The sequence below is a fragment of the Copadichromis virginalis genome, linkage group LG4 (assembly GCF_057382275.1).
Source record: "Copadichromis virginalis isolate Kocher_CV1m ecotype Utaka linkage group LG4, C_Virginalis_male_GT1.1, whole genome shotgun sequence".
NCBI lineage: Eukaryota > Metazoa > Chordata > Actinopteri > Cichliformes > Cichlidae > Copadichromis > Copadichromis virginalis.
In genome coordinates this window covers 7,071,364-7,094,328 of record NC_140621.1, presented here as the reverse complement: position 1 = coordinate 7,094,328, position 22,965 = coordinate 7,071,364, and the positions used below count along the sequence as shown (strand labels likewise).

General features: G+C 43.2%; 1 protein-coding gene across 1 annotated transcript; it reads left to right on the top strand.

The window, feature by feature from the left end:
• The first annotated feature begins 881 nt into the window (after positions 1-881).
• Positions 882-9,325, top strand: scpep1 (serine carboxypeptidase 1). Its single transcript, XM_085453329.1, has 13 exons — positions 882-1,014; positions 1,221-1,360; positions 2,484-2,573; positions 2,661-2,816; positions 2,953-3,027; positions 4,970-5,042; positions 5,220-5,257; positions 5,678-5,806; positions 6,509-6,593; positions 6,761-6,874; positions 6,990-7,127; positions 8,816-8,979; positions 9,089-9,325. Exons 1-13 carry the CDS (start codon positions 954-956, stop codon positions 9,149-9,151), a joined length of 1,326 nt encoding a protein of 441 aa, XP_085309455.1. The 5' UTR covers positions 882-953; the 3' UTR covers positions 9,152-9,325.
• Positions 9,326-22,965: the final 13,640 nt, after the last annotated feature.

Genomic DNA, 22,965 nt, shown 5'->3' with positions numbered 1-22,965 from the left:
TTGAATAAAAGCTTATCTTCATTCTTCTTGGGATTTTTTGTTAAAGTCCTTAAAACTGACTTTATGACTCATTCAAGCATTAAAAATGCACAGTTGAACCACTGGTCTGTCTACACATAATAGACAACTTATATCAGCATGGTTATCAGATTTTCCTTAAAAAACGAAAACGAAAAACATTAGGACCAAAGAAAAAGTGGCAAGCCTAGATGCACTGTCTACATCAGATGACCAGTTTCTGGAATCCATGTCTGATAGAAATAGGAAAAATCCAGCAAGACCTGGAAAAATAAAAAAAGAGATATATTAAGACCTTGATCCATCTACTCTTGGCCAAAGTCGTGTCGGAAATGGTCTGAATGAAAAGGTCGCTGTAAACAGGCCATTCCTAAGGCTGCAGTATGTCATAGTACACAAAAACTGGATTGAAAATGAGGGGAAACAAGTCAAATCTAAAATGGTTCTAGCTATTATCAGCGTGTATGTCTCTGTAGGACACAGTAGGAGAGTCACTTTTATCCCAATACAGCAGTTCTGCACCTAAACTCTGAGCCTTTCCTGCCTCCTTGCCGTTTCTTTTATAACTGAACTGCTCACTTTGTCTGAACTGTGCGCATTTATATTGATGCTTTATGTCTGTCTTACGAGGTGCAGTGCTCTCTGTGCCTGTTTTAATTGTTAATTGCCCCTTGGGGATAAATTAAGTGTGTCTGGGATTTGAAATGAATGTTAGATCAAACTCATCGTCTTTTCTTCTTTTCTTTTGATGTTCATTGAGGTTTTTCAGAGTCCGTAGGTCACTTTACTCCCTTCAGTGCTCTGAGGTTATTCCAACTTTACTTTGTGACGCAATATTTAAAAAAACGTGTCGGTCAGCTGACCACGGGTTTGGTCATGTGATTTCTCGTTGCAGTTGAAATTATGCGGAGCCTTTACAGCTAGACACTTTAACGATGGGTTCCTTCCGAGTAGACTTTACTTTGTGTTTCTTACTCAGCGTTGTGCTGTCTAAAGGTAAGATATCCGCACTGTGGACGAGGCTCTTACAGACTTCTTCTCGGGGTTTTTTTTTACCTCCCACTTTGACTTCAAAACGAAAGTAACGTTTTGATCGCTCATCACAGACTGGTTTATTGTTTCTGGTAGAATGACGATGTAACACTGTCACACTGTAACCGAACACCAAGTTAACAAAGTGGATGTGATTGAATTCTGCGCAGGGCTCCCCTCTGCTCTGCGGAGCAAAGAAGCCTGGAACTATGTGGAGGTGAGAGACGGGGCCCACATGTTTTGGTGGCTCTATTATGCTGACAGTGTACAAGCCCAGTACAAGGACCTGCCTCTGGTCATGTGGCTGCAGGTAGGACTTCATGATTTTTGTTTTCCACCTTAACTGGGCTTCCAGCGTTGTCAGCATTTCAATCAAACTCCCGATTCGTCCCATTTACGAACATTTTACGCGTGTTTAGTCGCTTAGTATCAGTCCCATTACGTTTAGACCAAATAAATTGTCAATGAGATTTTCTTTTTACACGAATAAATAAATAACCTATATAGCAATTTAAACTTTGAATTCCTAACTTTGCCTGCAACTTCCCCCACGACCTTATGCTGACAGCTTAAAAAGTTATTTTTCATTTAGGCAGTAGGCTGTCTACAGTCTGCACCTACAATACCTGCACTGTCTGTAGGGTATCATATATTTTTGTAGTTCATTCAAGTTGAAGCATGCAAAAGTTTTTTTTGTACTGGACACAGAGAGTGATCCATCCCCAGACACTCAAGCGTTCAACTATTAGTTGGAGTAAGACTGGAAAGTGGGGGTCAGTCTTGTCTGTATGTTTCTGAGGGGGAACAAAAGTCCACAAGACTAATAATGCTTCAAGTATTTATGTCTTATTTAGTGATTCTCATCCCATATCAACTGTCTGTCTTGCCCGTTGTATGCAAATACTGATTGAATAAATAATAAAGTCCACAGGAAGCTAAGAAATCCCCTGAAGCTGTTTGCTGAGCATCATTAATCGCTTAACAATCAGGTCTGTGACAAATCGAGCACATGCATGGTTGCATTCTCAAACATGTGCAGCATCATGCTACCATTCCATCTTCCTGTACAGTGATGTCTGCAGGAAGTTGTGATGTTCGGAAGTTGTGATGTTCAGAGATTGTGTCCCCGTCTGATCAAATGATCAGGCCTTTGGTTAAAAATGGAATGGGGCTCAGACTGAGAGGTGGTAAGAGTGAGTAATGGCAGTGTTGTTTTTATTCCTAACTACAAAAGAGGAACAATTATGGTCTAATTTTAAACTTTCCACTTTATGACCTTGTATTGCATTATTTTTCTGATCCCACCCCCTGCCACCGAAAACAAACAAACAGTAATAGAGACGTGTACGTTAATGGCTCATTTAATACGAATGTGGCTTGTGCTGAGTTAAATGGCAAATATAAGTGTGTGTGTGTGTGTGTGTGTTTTTTAGGGTGGCCCAGGAGGATCTGGAACTGGCTTTGGCAACTTTGAGGAAATTGGACCCTTGAACAGAGATCTAGAGCCCAGAAAAACAAGCTGGGTAAAGATTTACTGTAACTGAAGAGTGCTTCAAAGAAAGTATGAATGAATAGATTAGCATGCTGACGTGTGTGTGTGTCACCTTTAGGTCCAGGCAGCCAATTTGTTATTTGTAGATAACCCTGTGGGCACTGGCTTTAGCTACACAGACAGGCCAGATGCCTATGCTACCAATGTGTCCACTGTAGCCTCAGACATGCTGGTGCTGCTCAAACACTTCTTCTCAGAAAAGCCTGAGTTCCAGGTATGTCCATTATTGCATTTTTTATTTTTATTTTTGCCTGTTTGTCAGAAAGATGGGCTCATCAAACGTTGTCTAAAGTGACTCCAAAACACATTAGTATTAAAGGACCTAAAGTGTACTGTTCTGTTCTTTTCAGAGCATCCCCTTCTACATTTTCTCTGAGTCATATGGAGGGAAGATGGCAGCTGCTATCTCCTTAGAGCTCAGCAAGGTGAGGTGACTTATTTTGGGATCTTTCTGTTGTTCTTTGCACAGCATTCAGTTCAGTGTGAGCTCCCTGCTATTGGAAAGTCCCAGTAATAAAGATGTCATGTGATAGAAAAGGGAAGTAGAGACAACGTGACGTTTAAAGAAAAAAAAAGCCTGTTCTTCTGGAGAACTAAGCAATAACTTTTATTGTAGTTTGTTTTATTTTTTTAGCTGGTCACATATTTTTTTATATTTTATGAGAGAGAGATATTTAGAGCTGTTAATGATTTATATTCTGTTTAAAGCACATTGATTGAGTTAAGTAACATGAAATGTGCTTTATAAATATAGCTGACATTCGCAATGTTAAATTGATAGGTATGCTGTATGAAATCAGATGATGGCCATTTGTACCACCAGTCAAAAGTTTGGACACACCTTCTCATTTAATGGGTTTTCTTTATTTTCATGACTGTTTACATTGTAGATTCTCCCTGAAGGCATCAAAACTATGAATGAACACATATGGAATTATATAGTAAACAACTCAAAGGATGTTTTATATTTTAGATTCTTCCAAATATCCACCCTTCGCTTTGATTACTGCTTTGCACACTCTTTGCATTCTCTGGATGAGCTTCATGAGGTCGTCACTTATAATGGTTTTTCAACAGTCTTGAAGGAGTTCCCAGAGATCCTGAGCACTTGTTGGTTCTTTTGCCTTCACTCTGCGGTCCATCTCATCCCAAACCATCTCCACTGGGTTTAGGTCAGGTGACTGTGGAGGCCAGGCCTCCATCACTCTCCTTTTTGATCAAACAGTCCTTACACAGCCTGGAGGTGTGTTTGGTGTCATTGTTGTTGAAGAATAAATGATGGTCCAATGAAACACAAACCTGATGAGATGGCATGCCGCTGCAGGATGCTGTGGTAGCCATGCTGGTTCAGTGTGCCTTCAATTTTGAACAAACCCCCAACTGTGTCACCAGCAAAGCACCCCCACACCATCACACCTCCTCCTCCATGCTTCACAGTAGGAACTTCCTTTCACCTTTTCTGCTTTGCACAAAGAAATGGTGGGTGGAACCAAAGATCTCCAATTTGGACTCATCAGACCAAAGCACAGATGTCCACTGGTCTAATGTCCATTCCTTGTGTTTCTCTGCCCAAAACAAATCTCTTCTGCTTGTTGCTTTTTCTTAGTCGTGGTTTCTTAGCAGCTATTTGACCATAAAGGCCGGATTCACACAGTGTCCTCTGAACAGTTGATGTAGAGATGTGTCTGCTACTGGAACTCTGTGTGACATTTATCTGAGCTCTAATCTGTTAACTTGAGATTTGTGAGGCTGGTGACTCGGATGAATTTATCCTGAGCAGCAGAGGTGACTCTTGGTCTTCCTTTCCTGGGGCGTCCTCATGTGAGCCAGTTTCATTAAGGCACTTGATGGTTTTGCGACTGCACTTGGGGACACATTCAAAGTTAGCAATGTTCTGGACTGACTGACCTTCAGTTCTTAAAGTAATGATGGGCTGTTTCTCTTTACTTAGCTGATTGGTTCTCGCACTAATATGAATTCTAGCAGTTATCAAATGGGACTGTCAGCTGTGTACTAACACGACTTCTGTCCAACACAGTCTCTCAGTCTCAACCCCAATAAGAAGGCACAAAATTCCACAAATGAACCCTGACACAGCACACCTGTGACGTGAAACCATTTCAGGTGACTACATCATGAAGCTCACTGAGAGAAGGCCAAGGGTTTGCAGCCCTGTCAACAAAGCAAAGGGGTGGTTACTTTGAAGAATCTGAAATATAAAACATATTTATTTATCAATATTTTTCTTTGTTACATCATTCCATGTATCTTGCTTCATATATTTGGTGTCGTCAGTATGTATCTACAATGTAGAAATTAGTAAAAAATAAATAAAACCATTCATTTATGTCTCTCATCTTTTTATAGGCCATAACCCAAGGGACAGTCAAATGCAACTTTTCTGGTGTGGCACTTGGAGACTCATGGATTTCACCACTGGGTCAGTATCAGATATTAAGTATCAACACCATGTGCCAAGAAAGACTTCATTTTAACCATAGGATGAGAACAAATGGCAGGTTTTTGCTGTTGGCGTTAAAAACTGAGAATTCTTTTATGTAAAACTTCAAGCAAGGCTGAGTGAATTTCTGTTGATACACTTTTGTTTCATCCACAGACTCTGTTATGACATGGGGACCATATCTCTACACCACTGTAAGTAACACACCATAGACTGCATATATGAACCTGTCTTGATGTCACCAGTTGGTACAATCCTGCATTTTCACCATTGCGATCTTGGGGTTTTAAAACCGGATGTGATGAGTGAAACATGGATCTGACTGAAAAACGTTGCGAGCTCATTGGCTACCACTTATCATTGGGTTCTTTTTCCTTTAGCATAATCAGTTTATCCTCCTTTCTGTCTCTAATAGTGATCATAACTTACTAAATGAACTCCATTTTGCATTCACTATGACCTGAAATTAGCATCTAATCTCAACAGTGTCATCATTTACAAAAAATGATGACACTGTTGAGATTATGAAGCTACGATGATCTTTCATATACAGTGTATGTAACACAGAGTCTTTTTGTCCATTGTGTTGAGCTTCCATATGATTCTGTCTGCAGTCCCTCCTGGATGATTACGGCCTGGCAGATGTCAGTAAGGCAGCAGAGGCAGTGAAGCAAGCCGTGGAGCAGGGCCAGTTTCTTAAAGCGACTGAGCTGTGGTCTATGACGGAGTCTGCCGTAGAGCGGGTTTGTACAACACTACATAATTTGGAGAAAATGCTTGCTGGATATTTAATGCATTGTCTAATCTTAAATTGCTTTATGGAAGTGGTGTTCCATCGGGGCAATCAGGGCAAGCAGTGCTTGTCTAGTAAAATCTACCAACAGACATTAATTTAAACATACAAAAGAGAAAGCATCTCTCCTTTCATCTCAAACAACCTTGTCGTAAAACTTCTCACCTGTTTGCATTGTTCTTGAAGTTACTGCCATCTTGTGGCCATAGTTTGTTCATGGCTCTGGAAGCAGAATTAACTCTGCTTGACTCCATTCTTTGGAATCTGCATCGGCCAATGTTTTCATGGGCAAATCTGTGTCCCAATAAAAATGGCTTCAGCCTGTCAAGCTGAGAAGCCATGTTTGCCTATGTACATCATAAACTTCTGATGTACATATCTGACTGATAGTGGAAACTGATATGATCTCTTCAACAGTGTTATAAGATAGTGTGTGTATGGAATCGCTGTTGCTTTTAGCTTTTATTCTGTTATACATGCATAACCTGTTTAACTGAGCTGACTATTAGTACAACTATATATTAATATGGTCACCTTTGGCTAGGAGCATACACACTGAAGATATGTTATATTTTTGTGTAAACAAAATGTTAATAAAGTAGTTTTTGCCATATTTATGTATTGTTTTGTCTTATTTTTGGTTTTCCTTAAGAATACCAATGGAGTCAACTTCTACAACATCCTAACTCAGAGTTCAGATGAGAAGCTCACCTCTTCTGCAGGGCTGGACTTTATCAGTAAGACTCTGATCTAAATGATTCCATCTAGTTAGTAAACTAGACCACATGGGTTTGGTGATTTTAAAATAAACCTGTCCTACTTAAGTCTAAATGTAAAGTAAAAGTAAAAAGTAAAAAAAAAAATTCGATGACTATCTACTGATGCTCTTCCTACTTTATACCAGGTCTGCAGAAACATCGTCACATTCGCCCCCTCCACAGCCAGTCCCTGAGTCAGCTGATGAATGGACCAATAAGGAAGAAGCTGGGTATCATTCCTGACAATGTCACATGGGGAGGTACGATTTCTTGAAGTGAAAGATCAAGGAACTGTTTGTCCTTTCATTTTAGATGCTTGAAAATACTAAACATCATAAAACCTTGTTCCCTCTCCTGTTTTTGCTGTGACCTCAGGTCAGGCTGATGAGGTCTTCACTAACATGGCAGGAGACTTTATGAAGCCAGTGGTGGACATAGTTGACCAGCTGCTGACTGCTGGAGTTAAAGTCACAGTCTACAATGGACAGCTTGATCTCATTGTGGACACTATGGGTTAGTTACTCAGTAAATCACGAAGATGGGTGACGCACCAAGTACAGGGAGGGCCATTTATATGGATACACCGTGATATTAAAGTCCTGTTTGTGGCACATTAGTATATGTGAGGGGGCAAACTCCTCAAGATGGGTGGTGACCATGGTGGTCATTTAGAAGTCGGCCATCTTGGATACAACTTTTGTTTTTTCAATAGGAAGAGGGCCATGTGACACATCAAACTTATTGGTAATGTCACAAGAAAAACAATGGTGTGCTTGGTTTCAACGTAACTTTATTCTTTCATGAGTTATTTACAAGTTTCTGACCACTTATAAAATGTGTTCAATGTGCTGCCCATTGTGTTGGATTGTCAATGCAACCCTCTTCTCCCACTCTTCACACACTGATAGCAACACGGCAGGAGAAATGCCAGCACAGGCATCCAGTATCCGTAGTTTCAGGTGCTGCACATCTCGTATTTTCACACCATAGACAATTGCCTTCAGATGACCCCAAAGATAAAAGTCTAAGGGGGTCAGATCGGGAGACCTTGGGGGCCATTCAACTGGCCCACGACGACTAATCCACTTTCCAGAAAACTGTTCATCTAGGAATGCTCGGACCTGGCACCCATAATGTGGTGGTGCACCATCTTGCTGGAAAAACTCAGGGAACGTGCCAGCTTCAGTGGATAAAGAGGGAAAAATATCATCATGTAGCAATTTCAAATATCCAGTGGCCACTATCGTTGTACCCCATATACCACACCAAACCATCACTTTTGTTGTTCCAACAGTCTTGGAGGGATCCATCCAATGTGGGTTAGTGTCAGACCAATAGCGGTGGTTTTGTTTGTTAACTTCACCATTCACATAAAAGTTTGCCTCATCACTGAACAAAATCTTCAGCGTGAACTGAGGGTCCTGTTCCAATTTTTGTTTTGCCCATTCTGCAAATTCTGTGCACCGATCTGGGTCATCCTCGTTGAGATGCTGCAGTAGCTGGAGTTTGCAAGGGTGCCATTTGTGAGTAGCTAATATCCGCCGAAGGGATGTTCGACTAATGCCACTCTCCAGTGACATGCGGCGAGTGCTACGCTGTGGGCTCCTGCTGAATGAAGCTAGGACAGCCACTGATGTTTCTTCATTAGTGACAGTTTTCTTGCGTCCACATTTTGGCAAATCCAACACTGAACCAGTTTCACAAAACTTAGCAAGCAGTTTGCTAACTGTAGCATGGGAGATGGGTGGTCTCGTAGGGTGTCTTGCATTGAAATCGGCTGCAATGACCCGGTTACTGCGTTCACCAGATATCAACACAATTTCGATCCACTCCTAACCTTTCTGACATGTCAATGGCTGTGAACAAAGAAACTTGTAAATAACTCATGAAAGAATAAAGTTGCGTTGAAACCAAGCACACCATTGTTTTTCTTGTGACATTACCAATAAGTTTGATGTGTCACATGGCCCTCTTCCTATTGGAAAAAACAAAAGTTGTATCCAAGATGGCCGACTTCTAAATGGCCACCATGGTCACCACCCATATTCAGGAGTTTGCCCCCTCACATATACTAATGTGCCACAAACAGGACTTTAATATCACCAGACAAGTCCCATTTTATTATGGTGTATCTATATAAATGGCCCACCCTGTATATGTCCCTGTTGAGTCTAATCACCTGGATCTTTGTCTTCTCACAGGTCAGGAGCTGTGGGTGAAGCAGCTAAAGTGGGAGGGGATTCGTAATTTTAACGAGCTTAAGTGGACTCCCCTCGATGATCCTGCCACCCCGGGCGTTACTGGAGCTTTCTGCAAGACTTTTAAGAACTTTGCCTTTTATTGGATTCTCAAAGCTGGTCACATGGTAAGCTAGAATGAGTCAGTTGATGAAATGTAGATAAACAGAACCTCATTTCTTTTTATTAATATTAATATTTAACATAAAATGTCATCCTTTTTGTCTGTCCTCACAGATTCCTTCAGATCAGGGACCTATGGCCTTGCAGATGCTGAAGATGATCACCCAGCAGGCCTGAACACCTTTCTCTGATCCAAGCTGGAAGTGCACTGACAATCATAATGATCACATTATTTTTAAAAAATATATAAATTTCACTCCCTGCTAAACAAACTCCAAAGTGCAGTTGATTACAATACTGTGTAACATTTTAACCCAATAAAAAGCAATAAAGACACATTTGTTTCATAAAGGCTACTTTGTTGTCTTTATTTAAATGTTGTACAGAGTGTCAAATAACAGTTGTACAGTACAGAGTCCTGAGCCACCCCTCATTTTATGAAATGGGGAAACGGATGCAGTGATTTATTCCATCCATCCATCCATCCATCTTCATCCGCTTTGTCCGGGGCCGGGTCGCGGGGGCAGCAGCCTAAGCAAAGAGGCCCAGACCTCCCTCTCCCCAGCCACCTCCTCCAGCTTATCCGGGGGAACACCAAGGCGTTCCCAGGCCAGCCAAGAGATATAATCTCTCCAGCGTGTCCTGGGTCTGCCCCGGGGCCTCCTCCCGGTGGGACATGCCTGGAACACCTCACCCAGGAGGCGCCCAGGGGGCATCCTTGTCAGATGCCCGAACCACCTCAGCTGGCTCCTTTCGATGTGGAGCAGCAGCTGCTCTACTCTGAGCCCCTCCCGGATGGCCGAACTTCTCACCCTATCTCTAAGGGAGAGGCCAGCCACCCTTCGGAGGAAGCTCATTTCTGCCGCTTGTATCCGCGATCTCGTTCTTTCGGTCACTACCCACAGCTCGTGGCCATAGGTGAGGGTAGGGACGTAGATCGACCGGTAAATTGAGAGCTTCACTTTTACACTCAGCTCCCTCTTCACCACGACGGACCGGTGCAGCGTCCGCATTACTGTAGCTGCAGCCCCAATCCGTCTGTTGATCTCCGGCTCCCTTCTCCCATCACTCGCGAACAAGACCCCGAGATACTTGAACTCCTCCACTTGGGGCAGGAACTCATCCCCGACCCGGAGTGGGCACTCCACCCTTTTCCGGCTGAGAACCATGGCCTCAGATTTGGAGGTGCTGATCCTCATTCCCGCTGCTTCACACTCGGCTGCGAACCGTTCCAGTGCGAGCTGGAGGCCCTCACCCGATGAAGCCAACAGAACCACATCATCTGCAAAAATCAGAGATGAGATTCTGAGGCCACCAAAGCGAAAGCCCTCCGCCACTTGGCTGCGCCTAGAAATCCTGTCCATAAAAATTATGAACAGAACCGGAGACAAAGGGCAGCCCTGGCGAAGCCCATCACCCACCGGGAACGAGTCCGACTTATTGCCGGCAATGCGAACCAAGCTCTTGCAACGGTTGTATAGGGATCGAATGGCCCGTAGCAATGGGCCAGACACCCCATACTCCCGCAACACCTCCCACAGGACACCCCGAGGGACACGGTCGAATGCCTTCTCCAAGTCCACAAAACACATGTAGACTGGTTGGGCAAACTCCCATGCACCGTCAAGTATCCTGGAGAGGATAAAGAGCTGGTCCAGTGTTCCGCGACCAGGACGAAAACCGCATTGTTCCTCCTGTATCCGAGGTTCGACTAACGGACGAACTCTCCTTTCCAGCACCCTGGCATAGACTTTCCCAGGGAGGCTGAGGAGTGTGATCCCCCTGTAGTTGGAACACACCCTCCGGTCCCCTTTCTTAAAGATGGGGACCACCACCCCGGTCTGCCAGTCCACAGGTACTGCCCCTGATCTCCACGCAACATTGCAGAGGCGTGTCAACCAGGACAGCCCTACAACGTCCAGAGCCTTCAGGAACTCGGGGCGGACCTCATCAACACCAGGGGCTCTGCCACCAAGGAGTTGTTTAACTGCCTCAGTGACCTCGCCCCCGGAAATTGGCGGGTCATTCCCCTCATCCCCAGACTCTGCTTCCTCCTCGGAAGACGTGTCAGTGGGATTAAGGAGGTCCTCGAAGTATTCCTTCCACCGCCTGACAATTTTCTCAGTCGACGTCAGCAGCGCTCCGCCAGCACTATACACAGTGCAGGTAGAGCACCGCTTTCCCCTCCTGAGACGTCTGACGGTTTGCCAGAATCTCTTCGAGGCAGTCCGAAAGTCTTTTTCCATGGCCTCTCCGAACTCCTCCCACACCCGAGTTTTTGCTTCAGCCACTGCCCGAGCCGCATTCCGCTTGGCCTGTCGATACCTGTCGGCTGCCTCCAGAGTCCCACAGGCTAACCAAGCCCGATAGGACTCCTTCTTGATTTATTGAAAACGTGTAAACAAATGGAAATGCTGCATATAAAGCAAAAACAGTTTATTCTTCAACAGTCTGAACTCTGTTAGGTAAGCATTCATGAAAGTTCTTTAAGTACAGGGAGTGCAGAATTATTAGGCAAGTTGTATTTTTGAGGAATAATTTTATTATTGAACAACAACCATGTTCTCAATGAACCCAAAAAAACTCATTAATATCAAAGCTGAATGTTTTTGGAAGTAGTTTTTAGTTTGTTTTTAGTTTTAGCTATTTTAGGGGGATATCTGTGTGTGCAGGTGACTATTACTGTGCAGAATTATTAGGCAACTTAACAAAAAACAAATATATACCCATTTCAATTATTTATTTTTACCAGTGAAACCAATATAACATCTCCACATTCACAAATATACATTTCTGACATTCAAAAACTAAACAAAAACAAATCAGCGACCAATATAGCCACCTTTCTTTGCAAGGACACTCAAAAGCCTGCCATCCATGGATTCTGTCAGTGTTTTGATCTGTTCACCATCAACATTGCGTGCAGCAGCAACCACAGCCTCCCAGACACTGTTCAGAGAGGTGTACTGTTTTCCCTCCTTGTAAATCTCACATTTGATGATGGACCACAGGTTCTCAATGGGGTTCAGATCAGGTGAACAAGGAGGCTATGTCATTAGTTTTTCTTCTTTTATACCCTTTTTTGCCAGCCACGCTGTGGAGTACTTGGACGCGTGTGATGGAGCATTGTCCTGCATGAAAATCATGTTTTTCTTGAAGGATGCAGACTTCTTCCTGTACCACTGCTTGAAGAAGGTGCCTTCCAGAAACTGGCAGTAGGACTGGGAGTTGAGCTTGACTCCATCCTCAACCCGAAAAGGCCCCACAAGCTCATCTTTGATGATACCAGCCCAAACCAGTACTCCACCTCCACCTTGCTGGCGTCTGAGTCGGACTGGAGCTCTCTGCCCTTTACCAATCCAGCCACGGGCCCATCCATCTGGCCCATCAAGACTCACTCTCATTTCATCAGTCCATAAAACCTTAGAAAAACCAGTCTTGAGATATTTCTTGGTCCAGTCTTGACGTTTCAGCTTGTGTGTCTTGTTCAGTGGTGGTCGTCTTTCAGCCTTTCTTACCTTGGCCATGTCTCTGAGTATTGCACACCTTGTGCTTTTGGGCACTCCAGTGATGTTGCAGCTCTGAAATATGGCCAAACTGGTGGCAAGTGGCATCTTGGCAGCTGCACGCTTGACTTTTCTCAGTTCATGGGCCGTTATTTTGCGCCTTGGTTTTTCCACACGCTTCTTGCGACCCTGTTGACTATTTTGAATGAAACGCTTGATTGTTCGATGATCACGCTTCAGAAGCTTTGCAATTTTGAGACTGCTGCATCCCTCTGCAAGATATCTCACTATTTTTGACTTTTCTGAGCCTGTCAAGTCCTTCTTTTGACCCATTTTGCCAAAGGAAAGGACGTTGCCTAATAATTATGCACACCTGATATAGGGTGTTGATGTCATTAGACCACACCCCTTCTCATTACAGAGATGCACATCACCTAATATGCTTAATTGGTAGTAGGCTTTCGAGCCTATACAGCTTGGAGTAAGACAACATGCATAAAGAGGATGATGTGGACAAAATACTCATTTGCCTAATAATTCTGCACTCCCTGTAGAAGAAGAAAGACATCCTGAGGTGCTTCTTGGGATCTTAGCTGCCTTTTTTGTTAAGATGATCCCACACTGCTTCAGTAATGATGAGGATGTTGAGGATCCTTAAATTACAACCAAAACTTTCATCACTGAGCACAGTCAGAAGATCCGTTTACCCTTTGACATTTAAAACGAACTTTCCTTGACATTTGAGGAAACATACTGTCAGGGGTTAGACACTTTTTCAAACACAAGTAAGTGAAATAAGACACTGCAGACCGACTCAGAGTTTAAGAACGTGTACACGGGTGAATGCCTCTGAGAAGACAGACACACCGAGTACAGGCTGCTTGCTTTATTTATAAGGCAAAAAATGGGTAACAGTACTTCCTCTTTTACCAGAAAAGAGGAGAGTTCAGACATAAAGTTCAGACATAAAGTTCAGACATAGAGTCAGCTTATCTGATCTTTCACACACTAAAATAAGAATACAGAAATATATCATGCTTATCTGATCTTTCACGCTTAAAGTAAGGATACAGAAATATATCATGTCTTGTCAAAACATCTTAAACACTTAAGCAAGGAATGCATTGTGTTCTCTTTTAACAATAAGCTTGGTTATGTGAAAATATATGAACACTCGGTTATAAGGCATACTTGGTTATATTGCATTTGAATAAAAAGCATATTTGTTTTTACTTGATTACACTCAATGATTTGTATTTAATAAAAATCCTCTGACACATACCATATGTAATCATCGTCTTCATGCAATAATGTTGTACTGTAAGAATCTCTCTATGTTTGCTCCGAAAGAATAATAACACAAAAATGAATATTGTATAGCCTTTACTTTTTGGCTGGTATTAAGCACTGGCTTCACCATTGTCTAGGTGGGATGATAGACCTTAGCCACCTTGGCTCTGGGCCATGTTAGTACCAAAGCTTAGCGAACATGGTTGAAACTGTCAGGGTTTCTTTTTTCTCCACAAAACTTCATCACATAAAAGCAGAAACTAACATAATTCCCATTAGACACAGGGGTACTATGAGTTTGAGCGGTGGAGAAGCCAGGTGAAAGCGGAGACGGAGAAGCTCATCAGCTGAGTATTGGTAACGTCCAGCACTAGGTCGGTAGACCAATGACATAAAAATCCAGACCCACACGAGCAAGACGCAGATCCTGCTAGGCCACATCACGGACAGTCAGGTAAGCCAAACAGTCAGGTGTAAGGATCCGAGGGAGACAACGGCCAAAACAAACAGGCAGATGAACTAGAGCCAAAATACTCAGGCACTTGCAAAATTCGCTAGATCGCCAGTAGTGTCAGTAGAAAACAAGAAGGTTTAAACATTTTTAAGATGTTTAAACCAGAAGGGCTCCCGCGCTGTCATCGCTGTGGACCGGCTGTACGTGGACGGACAGCTCCACCGCGACCCCAACATCACTCCGTGGCTGTATTAACCTCACACCAGATAAGAATCAGCTACACCATTTCCCTATCCACTCACACTAACTTGCATTAACATCTGTTTAACTTACCAGTATCAAATCGCATCTTAAAGTGTGATTTCATAGCAGAATTAACACCGTCACTCTCCGTCAGTGATTTAATTGGAATGTTTACGTTTTGTTTCTGTTTTTTGTTTCTTCTCGTTTCTTTTCCCTCTCTTTCCCCCCTCTTGGTTTTATGCTGCTCACCCCTGTCCTTGGTTTCTTTCTTTATTCCTTTCACTGCCTCGATCACCTGCTTCGACACTCATCCACAAACATCCTTTATTTCGACACATACGCACCATGCGCTCAACGGCAGCACATTTACATCAGTCAGACAGCGCACACAGTCATATAAGATACACACACACTTAAGCCAAGCCTACTCATATTAGTAACTATGCATACACAAAGTCAGACTCAGGGAGCATCTCGCCACACATTTTTTCTCTCTCTCCTTCTCTTTATTTATGAACAAGTGACGTATTCTCTCCACCTGTCTAAGCGACGCACACAGCATACATCCCTAGTTATACACAAACATCTATGGGGGCACTGAGGTTCATTACATGGAATATAAATGGAGCTGGCTCCAGAGAAAAGAGGTTAAAAATATTTAACCAACTCAAAAAACTACAGGCGGATGTTGTCCTATTACAAGAGACCCACAGACCTCTTAGAGGTTCGAATGAACTTAAAACACCTGAGTTTCCCAATGTGTTCTCAGCTTGTTATAATTCTAGACAAAGGGGAGTAGCAATTTAAATACATAAAAATATAAATTTCACAGTACTCGATACAGTTATAGATCCAGAGGGTAGATTCTTAATCATTAAACTATCTATACGTGATAAAAAGCTATGTATTGCAAGTGTATATGGTCCAAATGTTGATGATCCCTCATTCTTTCATGGTTTTTTCAGTGCACTCTCTGAACACTTAGATGGCACACTTGTTCTTGGAGGCGACCTCAACCTTGGACTAAATGAAGACATGGATAGGCTCAATACAGCAGGAACTCAGCGTAATTGGCAGTCCACAAATATAATCAAACAGTATATGAGCGACTTTGGTCTTTGCGATGCATGGCGCTCCCTTCACCCCACCAGTAAGGAATATACTTTTTTTCTCACTTGTCCATCACTCCTACTCTCGTCTGGATTATTTTTTGGTCAGCAGCTCACTGCTGAGCGACATTTCAGACACTGAGATTCATCCTATAGCTGTCAGCGATCATGCTCCTGTATCTTTAACACTAATGCACAAGAATAATACTACGCCAAGAAAAAACTGGAGATTTAATATATCACTACTTAAAGATGAAGACTTTATTAAATATTTTAAAAAAGAGTGGACTTCATATTTGGACTATAATGACACTCCCGAAACATCAGCTTCTGTTCTATGGGAAGCAGGGAAAGCTGTGATGAGAGGTAAAATAATTTCTTTCTCATCACATAAAAAGAAAAAAGAAAACAAAAATATTCAGGAATTAGAAAAAAACATCAAATCACTAGAAGAAGCCTACGCGTCCCACCAAGATCAGGAAACATTGAACAAAATATGCAAAACAAAACTAGAATTAAATGAGATAATTGATAAAAAAAAACAAAATTCTTAGTACAAAGACTACGCCTACAAAATTATGAACATGGTAATAAATCCGGTCAATTTCTAGCAAACCAGCTAAAAATAAAGAAAGAAAAAACAACTATATGTGCTGTTCAACATCTGGGAACACAATATATGATCCGATACAAATAAACAACATTTTCAGGGATTTCTATAAAACGTTGTATTCACCACAAATAAACCCATCTAAAAAAGAAATTGATCAGTTTTTGGACAACATAACTCTTCCAAAATTATTGGACACTCAAGCAATGGCACTGGATTCACCACTGACACCAGGTGAACTCCAGGAAGCTCTGATAAGTTTGCCCAATAATAAGGCTCCAGGTCCAGACGGCTTTCCTGCAGAATTCTACAAAGAATTCTGGTCGATTCTGGCACCAGTTTTCGACAGAACGTTGTTGGAAATCAAAGAAAAGGGCAGACTTCCATCAAATATGAATTCTGCAAACATTAATCTCCTGCTAAAACCAGGCAAAGACCCTGTATATCCCTCAAGCTATCGTCCAATATCCCTTATAAATGTAGACCTTAAAATAATCTGCAAAGCTCTCTCAAAGAGACTGGAGAAAATAACCCCCCTCTTAATTCATCCTGACCAAACTGGTTTCATAAAAGGTCGGCACTCATCAACAAATACACGTAGATTACTTAATTTGATAGACTACTCATACAGTAAAAACCTAGAAACTACAATATTCTCTTTAGACGCAGAAAAAGCATTTGACAGAGTTAACTGGAAATTTCTATTTGCAACATTACACAAATTTGGTTTTGGATCCTCTTTCATAAACTGGTTAAAAATATTATATAATTCCCCAACAGCTTGTGTCAGAACAAATGACCAGACATCCTCCAGCTTCTGTCTCTTGAGGGGCACCAGGCAGGGATGCCCACTCTCCCCTTCACTGTTTGCAATTTTTATTGAACCACTAGCAGCAGCAATTAGACAGAATTCAGTAATTAAGGGCATAAAATGCAAGAACGTGGAACATAAAATCAGCCTTTATGCGGATGATGTGTTACTCTTTCTCCAAAATTCACAAACCAATATCTCTGGGGTGATTGAATTGATAAACTCTTTTGCAAGAATATCAGATTACTCAATTAACTGGTCAAAATCTACAGTTCTAACGATTAATTGCTCCTTCCATAATTCCTCTTCTACACCACTGCAATCGGGAAATATAAAATATTTAGGTATTAATGTTTCTCCCAAGCTTGCAGATCTAACTAAATTAAACCATATCCCACTTTTAAAGAAGGTAGAAGGTGATCTGGCTAGGTGGAAATGTCTACCCATATCACTCATGGGAAGGGTTGCCGCTATAAAAATGACGGTCTTACCAAAAATAAATTATTTATTCTCAATGATCCCAACTAAACCGCCACAAGATTGGTTCAGATCTCTGGATTCATGTATGTCCAAATTCCTTTGGAAAAATAAACCCCCACGTATAAGCTTAAAAACACTACAAAAGACCAAGGATAAAGGAGGATTAGAACTACCTAACTTTCAGCACTACTTCTTTTTTTTTTTTTTTTTTTTTTTTTTTCCTAAATGACATCAGAAACAGCAGTATGCGACATTACGTGATGGCAGAGCTTCAGTTCATCCTTTGTCTTTTTTTTTTTTTTTTTTAATAAATAGGACAGGGGGAATGAATGAGAGAAAGAGGGGGAGAGAAAGAAAGAAAACCAAAGGGGAGAAGAGACGGTGAGAAGGGGGGGGGAAAGAGAGAGAAAAAAAAAAAGAACTCCTGGGTCACCTGTATGGAGAAAAAAAAACAAACAAACAAAGAAAACAAACAGAGGAGACAGCAAACAACAAAGAGCAACATAATAATAGAGAAAACAAAGCACCATCACAATAATCTAGCTAGTCATAGATATCAATATTTACTAAATAATAAACGATATTGTGCAGCACGCAAGATAGACAGCGCACAGTGTGCTTTGAGGCAGCAGCCAAGAAAGCTTTAGTCCGCGTCTGTGAATACACATGTGTGCATACCTGTGTGGATCAGCATGCTTGCATTCCAAAGGTTTCTCCATGTAATGATCTGCTAGGGAGTGTGGGGGGGCCACAGCCCCGTCCTCCAGGGTGTGAAGCGGGTATGGAGGAGATCAAAACTCCAGACATCCAGAGGCCCCCAGAACACAAGAGACCATGGAAGACCAACAGAGGGGCAGCCGCGCCACTGTTCCAGTAAGAGCTGAGGAGAGTCCCAGATGAGGGCTCGCCCAGCAGCCGCGGAGCAGAAGTCAGGGGGAGTTGCAGTGACGCGCCCGTGAGCTCCGCCGGCCCCCAGCTGTGCCTGAGTGACCGAGCCCCAGGCCGAGAGGCCGGGGGCACCCCACCTCCAAAGGGGCCCGAGCGAGCCCCAGGCCCCAGGCCCCGACAAGCGGCCGCCAAGGAGTGAGCCGGTGTGTACCCGGACGCCCACCCCCAGACACAAAGAACCACCAACACACCGACACCTGAGGGAGTCCGCCACCGGCAGGGGAAGTGGTGGTGGGTGGAGATAGGCCTCCAAACCTTGGAGGGCCTGAGGTGTCCCCAGAGAGGTGGCGTCTGATACCCAACCTGACATATAGACACAGACATACAGGCACACACAGACACAAACATCCATTCCCACCCTCATGCTCTCATATGCACTCACTCCACACTCAACCAACGTGGAGACAGACATAAAGAGACGCTGTACACACAATCACACTCCCCAAGCGTACTCTACAAACCGGGTCTAGGTACCCTTGCCCCTGGAGGGGGGAATTGCACCCAGACCCAGGTGGTGTTACCCTTTTCCCTGCGGTGGGGAGAGGCAGACCACCCCGACTCCGCAGCAGCAGGGAGGCCCCACACCCCAGACCGCAGTCGGACGGCCAACTCCTCCTACTAGCCCTCCCGCTCCAGCAGGCCGCAGAGAATGGGGGTGAGAGAAGACTCCAAACCTCCCTCCACCCGCTCATTGTAATGTTGATGCATATGTGTTCTAAGGTGCAATTAAAACCCAGGAGGGCATGGAGCTACCTGCCAAGGAGCAGCAGGTAAGCGCATAGTCCCTCCTGCTAGCCCTCAATGACTAAGTGTATTTAAAATTGAGAGGTGGGCAACGACGTCAGGGGTGAGGTATACACCCTGATGGTAATTTGGACTCCGTGATTGTGCCCACCCCCAAGATCCTATATGTATGTGTAATGAGAGTGTGAGTAATGTGAATGTCTAAGTTGTGGGATAAAATTGAGGCAGAGGCAGCCAGAAGGGGACGGGGGGGGGGGGGGGGGGGTAGCCTCCTCTGCACCCTGGTGACATACCCCCACTCCAAGGCCCTGCATGTGTGGGTGGTTGTGGAGGAGCGGGAAGAGGGAGGCAGCTGGAGATGGGGAGGGAAGGAAGGGAGGGGCAGGTAACCCCTCCCTGGGGCCAGCTCCCCCGCTGACCCCAGTAGGCACTCCCACCCTTCGCGACCCGCCAGGGAAGGGGGGCCCAGGCCCATCAGACCGGGGCCCAGTGCAGTAGCGCCCTCCGGCTCCACAGAGCCCTGGACAGTCCACCCAACCCCACCACAGAGAAAACTGCACCCACCCCACCATCCACACATCTTCCAGACTACATAAGACGGTAAACGCCCAGGCTGAGATCTTCCTTCACCTCTCCTGTATCTCCCCCTCCTGCAGAGAGTTCCTGAAGAGAAGAAAGCTCCTGCAAGATGTGACCATCCCCCCCACCAGTTGAAGAGCCCCCCAGGCGGCTCGACGCACCGGCGGCACCCTGCTCCAGGGCCGGGCCCCCATGCACCCACCCGCCCACAACCCCGGCAACACACCAACCAGGACCCAAGCCCCCGAGGCCCGGCCCGGGCCCCAGCCCAGAGACGGAGCGCCCCCAGAACCTCACGCCCATCCCGGACCCACCCAGGGGCAGCCAGGTTGCCAGGTCAGTAACCCACGTCCGTCAGCACAGACCCTCCCCTAGCCCCGCTGCACGCAGCCGCGAGGAAACAGTCACCTGAGAGCCAACAGAGCCCCCAACCGGACGTGACCGCTACCCCGGGTTGAGCCCCCCAAGGAAGATGCCTCCGGGGAACCCCCCGACGCCCTAAGCCTGTCCCTACCCCCTCACCAATCACAACAGTGAAGGCGGGACCAAACTATGACCCCCCACCCCCACTAGGTGATGGAGCTGATAAAAGGGGCCCAGAGCAATTGATCTGATGTGGTGGCAGAGGCTGTGTCAAGACTAATGTAATCTAATAGATAATTTCTATATTGGTTAGAATTAAGATTATTTTTATTTTTCCAGTTCATGAGGACTGTTTTCTTGGCTATGCATAGGGCAGTGAAGATCATATGGGCTATATTCTTTTCTGAAGTGACATTATCTAAGCTGCCCAGTAGACACACTAAGGGGGAAGTTGGAATGTTACATTTCAGACACTTTGATAAGTCTTCACATATCTCGCGCCAAAACTTTTGTACTGGTGGACAGAACCAAAGAGCGTGGATGTAATTGTCTGGTGTATTGCCTTGACAGTGTGAGCAGTTGTTGGAAGATGTAAAGCCCATCTTGAACATCCGATGACCTGTATAGTGCACTCTATGAAGTATTTTGTATTGTATTAATTGCAGACTGGGATTTTTAATTAATTTAAAAGTTTTTAAGCAAATCTGAGACCAGAAGTTTTGGTCTAGGTTGACTGATAAATCTGCTTCCCACTTTGCAGTAGGAAGGGATATTGATTCATCTAATTTAGAAAGTGTTCTGTATATTTTAGATAATAATTTGGGGGATTTAAGAGTAAGAAAATGTGCCGCACTTAGTGGTGTTTGTAATTCAACTTGACTGAGGTTAAATTTCTTTTTTACTATGGATTTAATTTGTTGATATTCTAAAAACCTTGTCTTGTTGATCCCATATTGTTCAACTAGTCTGTCAAATGGAATAAATTCTGTTCCCTCTAATATATGTTCTAAGTATTTAATTCCTTTACAACTCCATTCTGGGAAATTAATCATATTATTGTTTTGTAATATGTCAGGGTTATTCCAGATAGGTGTACGTTTGCATGGGATTAATGAAGACTCCGTTATTTTTAGAAACTCCCACCATGCTGTTAGAGAAAAGCTGATGTTGATACTTTTAAAGCATTCATGTCTTTTGATGTTTGAGCTAATAAATGGTAGGTCTGAAATCTCTAGATCCTTGCATAGTGCCTGTTCAACATCTAGCCAGGGCTCAACTAAGAAGGTATGTTTTAACCATTCTGAGATGAACTGAAGCCTGTTGGCTAAGAAGTATTGGTGAAAATTAGGCAGATCTAATCCTCCTCTATCCTTGGTTCTTTGTAGCGTTTTTAAGCTAATACGCGGGGGTTTATCTTTCCAAAGGAATTTGGAAATATATGAATCCAGAGATCTGAACCAATCTTGTGATGGTTTGTTAGGGATCATCAAAAATAAGTAATTTATTTTTGGCAAGATCATCATTTTTATAGTGGCGACCCTTCCCATGAGTGATATGGGTAAAGATTTCAGCACTACTTCTTAGCCAACAGGCTTCAGTTTATCTCAGGATGGCTAAAACATACCCTCTTAGATGAACCTTGGCTAGATGTAGAACAAGCACTTTGCAATAATCTAGAGATCTCAGACCTACCATTTATCAGCTCAAACATCCAACGACATGAATGCTTTAAAAGCATCAACATCAGCTCTTCTCTGACAGCATGGTGGGAGTTTCTAAAATTGACGGCGTCTTCATTAATCCCATGCAAACGTACACCTATCTGGAACAACCCTGACATATTAAAAACAATAATATAATAAAGTTTTCAGATTGGAGTGGTAAAGGAATCAAATATTTAGAACATATACTAGAAGGAACAGAATTTATTTCATTTGACGGACTAGTTACACAATATGGGATCAACAAGAAAAGATTTTTAGAATATCAACAAATTAAATCCATAGTAAAAAAGAAATTTAAACCGGGTCAAGTTGAACTACAAACACCACCAAGTGTGGTTCAATTTCTTACTCTTAAAACCCCCAAATTACTATCCAAAATATACAGAATGCTTTCTAAAACAGATGAATCAATATCACTTCCTATTGCAAAATGGGAAGCGGATTTATCAGTTAACTTAGACCTAAACTTCTGGTCTCAGACTTGCTTAAAAACCTTTCATCTAATTAAAATAAATTCAAATTCAAATTTTTATATTTGTCACGTACACAGTCATACACAGTACGATATGTAGTGAAATGCTTGGACAACTGCTCGTGACCTAAGAAAACAAAAAAGGAAAAGGCTATGAATAAGAAAGGAAATAAATATGAAAAATTAAAAAGGGTAATTAGAAATCCCAGTCTTCAATTAATTCAATACAAAATATTACATAGAGTGCACTATACAGGTCATCGGATGTTCAAGATGGGCTTTACGTCTACCAACAACTGCTCACACTGCCAAACCAACTCACCGGACAATTATATCCACGCTCTTTGGTTCTGTCCACCAGTTCAAAAGTTTTGGCGCGAGATATGTGAAGACTTATCGAAGTGTCTGAAATGTAACATTCCAACTTCCCCCTTAGTGTGTTTGTTGGGCAGCTTAGATAATGTCACTACAGATAAGAATATCGCCCATATGGTTTTCACTGCCCTATGCATAGCCAAGAAAACAGTCCTCATGAACTGGAAAAATAAAAATAATCTTAATTCTAACCAATATAGAAATTATCTATTAGATTACATTAGTCTTGATACAGCCTCTGCCACCACATCAGATCAATTGCTCTGGGCTCCTTTGATCAGCT